Genomic DNA, 7,643 nt, shown 5'->3' on the forward strand with positions numbered 1-7,643 from the left:
CATCTCTGGCTGTGGGGACATGCATGAACCGCTGCAGCCCGGAAGGGGGAAAGGACTGGATTGCAACAGAGTGGACCATCAGCCTTGCTCTGCTCTGCTCTGCCCTCCTGTCTCCTTCCCTTCCCCTCCTCGGCGAGGACACAGCCCTCCTCTACAGGCCCCAGTAGGGAGCCAGGCTCCTGCGGTCCCGCTCGTACACGTCAGGTATGACCCCGTAGGGCGTCTGCACCATTTTCACAGAGTTCCTGCCGAACAGCTTCCTCTCGTACTCGATGAGCTGGCGCCAGAACCCCCCGTTGGGTCGGATGACGGGCCGGCGGGCCTTAACCCAGGCGTGGGCCTCGGCCAGAGACACACGGTGGTACTTCATGAGGTAGGCCAGGCACAGAGAGGCCGAGCGGCTCACCCCCGCAGCGCAGTGCACCAGCACCGCCCCCCGCTTCCGGCCCACGCTGTGGATCTTATCGGCCACGCTGTCGAAGTACAGGGAGAGGGGTGAGTGGGGCATGTCAGCCAGGGGTACCTTCACATACTCTACGTGGGGCCAGTTGAAGTTGGGCAGCTCGATGGTGGCGTTGACCACACAGGTGATGCCCTTGGACAGGAGTAGGCTGCGGTTGGAGGCCACGTTGCCCCTGCTCAGGAAGAGGTTGGGGGTGATCTGGGCGATGCCCCCCAGAAGGCTGCCACTCTCCTGGAGCAGCCTAGGCACGGCCGTGGGCACCACAGGGTTCCGGTGGGGGTGGTGGTGATGTTGGTGGTAAAAGCCTTGACTCCGGGAACCCATTGAGGAATAGAGTGGGTGTGAGAGTGAGTGAGACAGTCTGTCAGACAGAACAGGCAGAAGGAATAGCAGGGAGATTCTTCAGTAGCCAGAGGTCATGGTGCAGATGTAGGAGAACAAGATAGCATGAGATTCACCTGAAACAATAAGGACAGAGATCCCAATTTAAGAGCAAATGGGGGTAAATGTTTTTTTACTTTCATTAACGATGAGCACTTACACTGGCAAACATACATCAGTTGGGAGACTGCCATCAAAGCTATTTGCGATAACTCAATAATGGGATGACTAGATAATGGCATTAGACTCTTTACGGATGACATTGTGCAGCGACAGTGCGGTGACAGTATCTGGCAAATGTTTCCCCAAGTCACCCTTCTGTCAGTAGCCTATAGGGAGATGTGAAGACTGTATGGCTGGAACCCAGTAGCTGTGCCAGAACGTTGTTGGAAAGGCTTGATTACTGAACTTAAGCCAAGCCAGTCCACGAGTGATGAGGCATCCGAGGTAACTCCCTTTCTTTGATAACGCCCTAGGGTGTATATAGAGGTGAGTGCCAGACACGTCACGTATTGCAAATACAAGGCTAACGATATACACTCCAGAGAAAAAGGTTCTACCTAGAATCAAAAAGGGCTCTTCGCTTGTCAATGTGTGAGAACCCTAACTGTTTTGGGTCCTGTGTAGAACCTTTTTGAGGGGGTTCCATGTACTGTACAGGTAGAACCAGAGTTTAAACAACTGAACAAAGACACAGTTTATTCACATTTCAAATACACGGGGGGACTTTTACTGTGACTGGAAACTGGATAGAGGATTCCAGTCATTGCCATAAATGTTGGCTAAATGGTCCAAATCGACTAAATAGGACTCTCTCTTTGACTCCCCCTCTCCTAAGAGTGAGAGATCACACATAATTCCCCCTCACAATAATGGCAGGACGGCTCTGGCGCCTCTGTGTTACTGGGTAGTCCTGGGCACTGGTACTGGTACCAGCTGAGCACCCTAGCCGCAGGTGGCATTGTGTCACTCCTGCTGTTGCCCATCCCCATCTAACCACCCTCCCTGGACCTACTGCATGCTGAGATCTCTCCTGCTGCCATATGGGCATAAGCCCCCTGGAGGCAGGCAGGCAGGCACACACAAACACACACACACACACACACACACACACACACACGCTGTGCTCATCTACAGCTCCTGCATACAGATTACATCTCTCCATTCTCTGATGGTTAAGACGCTTCATTATTCATCTGCATTTATATTGAAGTGATCTGGGGAGAACCCAGAGCTGGAGGCACTACCTCACACACTGTTGCACTTCTCCTTGTGCGTCATCCACACCTTGTGAACATGCCAGGGGGTGGGAAGGTGGGGGCTGTCTCTCCCTCCTCTGCCAGTCTGGTTAACAAGCCACACAAGATCAAATCAAAAGCATTAAATATGAATTAAATCTGCCGTCTGCACACAAAACACCTGCACACCCCCAGTGTCACCCTCAACCTTGATGTAGCCGCTCCCTGAGGCACTGTTTGTGACACACTCACACAGATGCACACACATGGATGTACAAGCACACACACACACACACACACACACACACACACACACACACACACACACACACACACACACACACACACACACACACACACACAGAGGAGGAAAACATCACAATACCACTAACCAGGACAGATGGAGCCTGTTGTCTACCAGAGAATTTGGTTTTAATGCCAGTGACAAAAATATCCTTCTGCTTCAGTGCACAGGAACGCCAATCTCCCCAAGGACTGGGGCTGCTTTCTCATCAATAAACCTATCTGCCCCAGTGTGAGCAAGTTGTCTGTCTCCCTTATCCCTCTCTCCCCAGGACTGAACCACAGCCAGCCTCCCATTCTCCACAGACGATAGCCATGGAATCCCATGTTCCCTAGCTGCCAATCACTGTGCACCTTGCCTGTTCAGACATGAAATGGTTGTCATGGACGCATAGGTCATAGGTGCAGCTGACTCTACCTTCTTTCCCATACACCGTTACCGTTGGTGATAAAACCTCATACATCTGCAGTGACAGCACTACTTGAGCTGGTGTCTAAATATGGATATCTACAGTATGGTTTAGAATTGCCGTGGATTCCCTCAGAGCGAATGGGGCTATATGGTGATACTAACAACACGATATATGACTGTTATTTATGTAAGTAAGAGAATTACATATAAACAGTTATTACTGCTTTTCTTGAATCGACCACATCCAAGAGACATTGAAAATCATGTTAATGTGCATTTTTCGCAAACCACCCCTTTAATGGGAATAAAAGGACAGCATACACTATTTGACACTGATTGGAGACTATAAGCTTGTGCATAGTTAAAGGGAGCGTCCATTACTGAGGAACACACAAACTATAGGCTATATTTTAACTGCGTAAAAAAACTGTCTTAGCGCAAATGCAGGCGCTGCCGGGGGGGCACTGACGCTGAAGAGATTTGTCTGACATATTAGTGCGATTTTCATAGCCAGATTTCTTCAGCGCACATGACGGTCTTGACTTACTTATTGACATGAACACGCCTCTATTTACCGCTACTCCTCCCAAATTCCCAATAACCTTTGTTTGGACTTCAGCACCAGCTGAAAATAGAGCCCTTTCTGTCTTTGCTGCAGTGGTCACCTAATGGCCAGAATGGGACTGTCTGGACAGCCAAAACAGCAGGGTGGTAGACACAATGAAAGAACGGGAAGCGAGGCACTCAAATCCCTGGCCCTTCCAAAGTGCTGATGTGCTATGGCACTGCCTCTGCTGACATTCGCTCCATCCACATGGCTATTTATACCCAGCCTGGGCAGAGGCATTGAGTGAGGGAGCCTAGAGAGGAGGAGAGCGGAGGAGGCTGCAGAGGCTGTCATACCACACACAAAAACCTACTGTTTGGTGAAAAGAGAGGTTGCATTGTCAATCAAATTGCCTCTGCAGTTTATTCCTCCAGAAATATGTTAGATGAGAGATGGAGCAGTTTGGCATTTATTTCCAGTGTGAACACTAAACATCCATCATCTCCCTTCAAGATGCCATGCTCTCTCACCTGACTAGAGGGCTGTCATGTGGCTAGGTCTGCCCACTGAGGTGGGGGTCAATTCCATTTCAATTACATCAATTCAGGAGGTGAATTGAACTCTAATTAGATCATTGAGATAAGGCTTTTCATTTTCAATTATATTTCAATAGATTTTAATCTATACAGTATCTATACAGTATGTTCCAATAACAGTCAGCACTTCTCCAGGGTTCTTTATTTATATTCTACAAATAAAATGAAAATTAAAAGCTTTGGAAGTTTCAAATCACTTAGGCCCTAGTGCATTTGCATTTAAAACATGCAGCATCATCACTCAGTGCACGTTTCAGTCCCTGTCAACATCACACATTCTCTGATGCACATCTCCGCTCTCCACCCAGCATGGGGGGGATTCCACAGCGGTCCGGTTCCATGGTTCCAATTCCTCTAGCACCAATCAAGAAAGGTGAGCCACCTGTGGAGAAACCGGATCCATCCGGACTACGGGCCCCTCTCCCACACCAAATGTGGAACCAGAGAACCCAATCTGACACGCACACTCATGCTGCTGGCTAAGCAGCTCATCGACACGCACCAGACATGAAGTGTTTGAAAACACTGGAAATACCTGGATCAACAGGTGGGTGTGGGATTGCAACAGAGAGATGTGATGTAAGCAGTATGCTGAGTGCTCTCACAATGCAGACCATACTCATTCACCCAGTCAGTGTTCCCTGAGAATGACTCGGCAGACTAGACAACAATCACAACCAACAGGAGCTGTGAGAGGTCTGTTTGTCCAGTGGTATATAACCCCCTAAACGGTCAGGTATACATCTAGCCTGGCTAATAAGCCAAACTATTTAGCCATTGCTTGCGAGCTCCATTACTGCAAAAATATCAAGTGATCTGGCACGCCAGGTTAGTATACATCTACCTAACAGAGGAGGAACCATTCCACTGATGAGTGAACCTTCTCTGAATAACCCGAATGGGTAGAAGGTGGTGGTCAATGAATTCTCAAGACACAGGACCGGGCTAGGCTGTCTGTCCTGTCTGAGACCAGTGGCACCTCCCTGCAACACCACACAACTGGGTGCTGCTCCCTCACACAGCCAATGTGTCGCCTCGCTGTGGAAGCTGGCGTAGAACTGTGTCAACACACAGGGATGACAGTCCAGCCCAGGGGCACTGGGTTATTATAACTGCTTACCCAGGTAGTGAAGTCGAAAGCCTAGGAGGTCCTACAGGAGCAGATGATTCAAAGACAGAAATGTGCACTGTACGAAAGATACATTTTCTTGTTTGAGGAAAGAAAAACACTTTTTCTTTGCTTATGACCGAAGAACAATAGGCATTCTATAGGCCATTCTGGCTCTTGCGACCTGGTCTGAACACGGCTTACTTACTTACGTATACAGTATCAGAGCATGTACAGCAGAGTGCAAGAAGCCTACAGTAAATTGCAATGTGGAAAAGACGCAATGTGTCATGGATGGTTGATTTGAGTGTAAGCCCACTTTCATTCATAATGAAGATCGGGCTGTTACTGAATGAAGTATAATAATAATAATCCTTTTGTATGAATGAATGAGCACTGTGTGTGTGTGTGTGTGTGTGTGTGTGTGTGTGTGTGCGTGCGTGTGTGTGTGTGTGTGTGTGTGTGTGTGTGTGTGTGTGTGTGTGTGCGCGTGTGCGTGCGTGCGTGCGTGCGCGCGTCTGTGTGTGTCTTTGTGTGACAGTCAAGTGATTAACAAAATCAATCAGCACAGAACACAAGCCATTTATTTCACGATTAGACAATAGTATTAATTCTAAATCAATTGACAATTAATGTTGGGTAGATTACTGTTGAGCTTTACGTCTTCTTTTGCATATGTAGCATATTTAATAATATCACGGAAATGATAGTGTAGGTATGCCTACAAAAACATATGCATTGCATCTCGATATGAAGTGACACCTGCTTTGAGTAAGCAACTTGGCTGTCTGTCGCTCATCTCTAGCAGGCAAAGTACTGTAACACAATCTCTATAGAAAATCAGAAAAACATTATGTGAGTTTTACCCAACAGATATTCACCAACAAAAAATCACCAACATTCATCATTACTCAATACAAAACGAATAAGGCTTAACTTACCAAATCACTTCGGCTGAGCTGGTGATTTTTCAAGCGCGTTGACAACAACTCACCACTTCACGCATACGATTGCTGAGTCAAACTCTAAACATTTACGTAACGCAGAGAATTCACACAATCGAATGCATATTATGGGAAATAATAAATGATGATAGTGATTAATACGGAAACAAAATAACTATTTTTCAAATCAGTAAAGGAGAACTCCATGCGCCTGAAATGTCTACGACAGTACGCTCGCAGCAACGGTTTAGCACTGGGGCACATGAACAATAATTCGGTGCTGAAGAAAGAGCCAACGCGGTACATTGAAGCGCCTCCCCTCCGAACAACTCAGATAGGCTACATGTTGATGGTCAATACAAAACGTAGAAACTAAAGGAAGCGAACCAAATTAAGCATTATCAACCGACAATCTTATTGTCATGCTCAAATGTTCTGAGAAATATTACGTGTTGTTGTTACAAGTTGTATGGCCATTAATCTCACTCACACATTCCACATTCGTCATTGAGGGGAGATTAAATAACCCTAACGCAAAATGTCAATCTATATTGCACAAATATGGTAATGCTATCTTATAATTGCTGATGGCCTTTCTATTTAGTTCACACATCTCAATTAGTTGATCGTGTACAGTGCATGGACAGTGTGATGCACATTCATCAATGTTAGGGTGCATAATCACAAACAATAATTTGATAGCCTACAGTCTTTTTTTCTAACTAACATTTATTCCAAAATGTGTTTCACTCTAAAAAAGCTGGTCATATGCCTCAAGAAAAAAAACCCTAATATGTCCCTAATATACAACGTGCCACTAATAAATGAAGATACTATAGGCTACTATTAAATCAGTACTTCTTCGATGTCATGTCATATGACATGGTCACAGAGGACATACAACTATACAACTAGGCAGTTATGTATGGGGAATTCCTCTTTAAACACAAATGTCACAGCTACAGGTCAATGTTCTGCCATGCTCTTTTATCAGGGTGCACTATGTACTGCTGGCACAGTTATGCCACGTCTGTTTATAGAACCGCAGGCATTCTTGAACTTGATACTTTAAGGACAGAGACACAATGCAATGAGTTTCCAGGAGTCAAAGAAAACAAAGACAGAAAAGGTCAGACAGGAACACTTGATATCTTTTTGCCAGAATCAAACATGTGGCTGTCTAGAGTGCTCTTGGACCGTTACCAAATCCTGGGAATGGTCTGTGTGCTGCTCACCTTACAGGTCTCTTCATTTACCAAGCTCAGAGATAGAACCAGAGGAGACAATAGGCAGGATGGTCCTATGCACTATAGTGCAACAAATAAAATGAATAAGGACATGTAGCATCTCAAGCGTAAACAAACCATCTCTTGAATGTCTGTAGGGTGTCTGGCAAAGACAAGGTTTTTAATCAAATTGTCACCACAGGAGCTTGAATTAAGATATCCCCCCCTCTAAATGATGGTATTCATTATTAAGAAACAGAGACAATGAGATACAGTACAGAATGCTAGTTCTATTGGTACAGTTATTTGTTTAGTGCACTTGCGTGTCCCTTATCCCAGTGTCTAGCCTGTGAGTAATCACCACTCTGAATGGGCAGGCACAGCTCAAGCTGTGCTCGGGAAGTCGTCTGGGTGTGTTGACCATA

The 7,643-nt window shown here is 46.2% G+C and overlaps 1 protein-coding gene across 1 annotated transcript; it reads right to left on the reverse strand.

The window, feature by feature from the left end:
- Nucleotides 1-151: 151 nt before the first annotated feature.
- dusp14 (dual specificity phosphatase 14) lies at nucleotides 152-787 on the reverse strand (the record flags this gene model as incomplete). The annotated part of the gene is made up of 1 exon (XM_080526773.1): nucleotides 152-787. The coding sequence occupies one exon, from the start codon at nucleotides 785-787 to the stop codon at nucleotides 152-154; it is 636 nt and encodes a 211-aa protein (XP_080382899.1).
- Between the last annotated feature and the right edge of the window lie 6,856 nt (nucleotides 788-7,643).

This window comes from Nansenia antarctica, assembly GCF_963989245.1.
Source record: "Nansenia antarctica genome assembly, chromosome: 3".
NCBI classification, from domain to species: Eukaryota; Metazoa; Chordata; class Actinopteri; order Argentiniformes; family Microstomatidae; genus Nansenia; species Nansenia antarctica.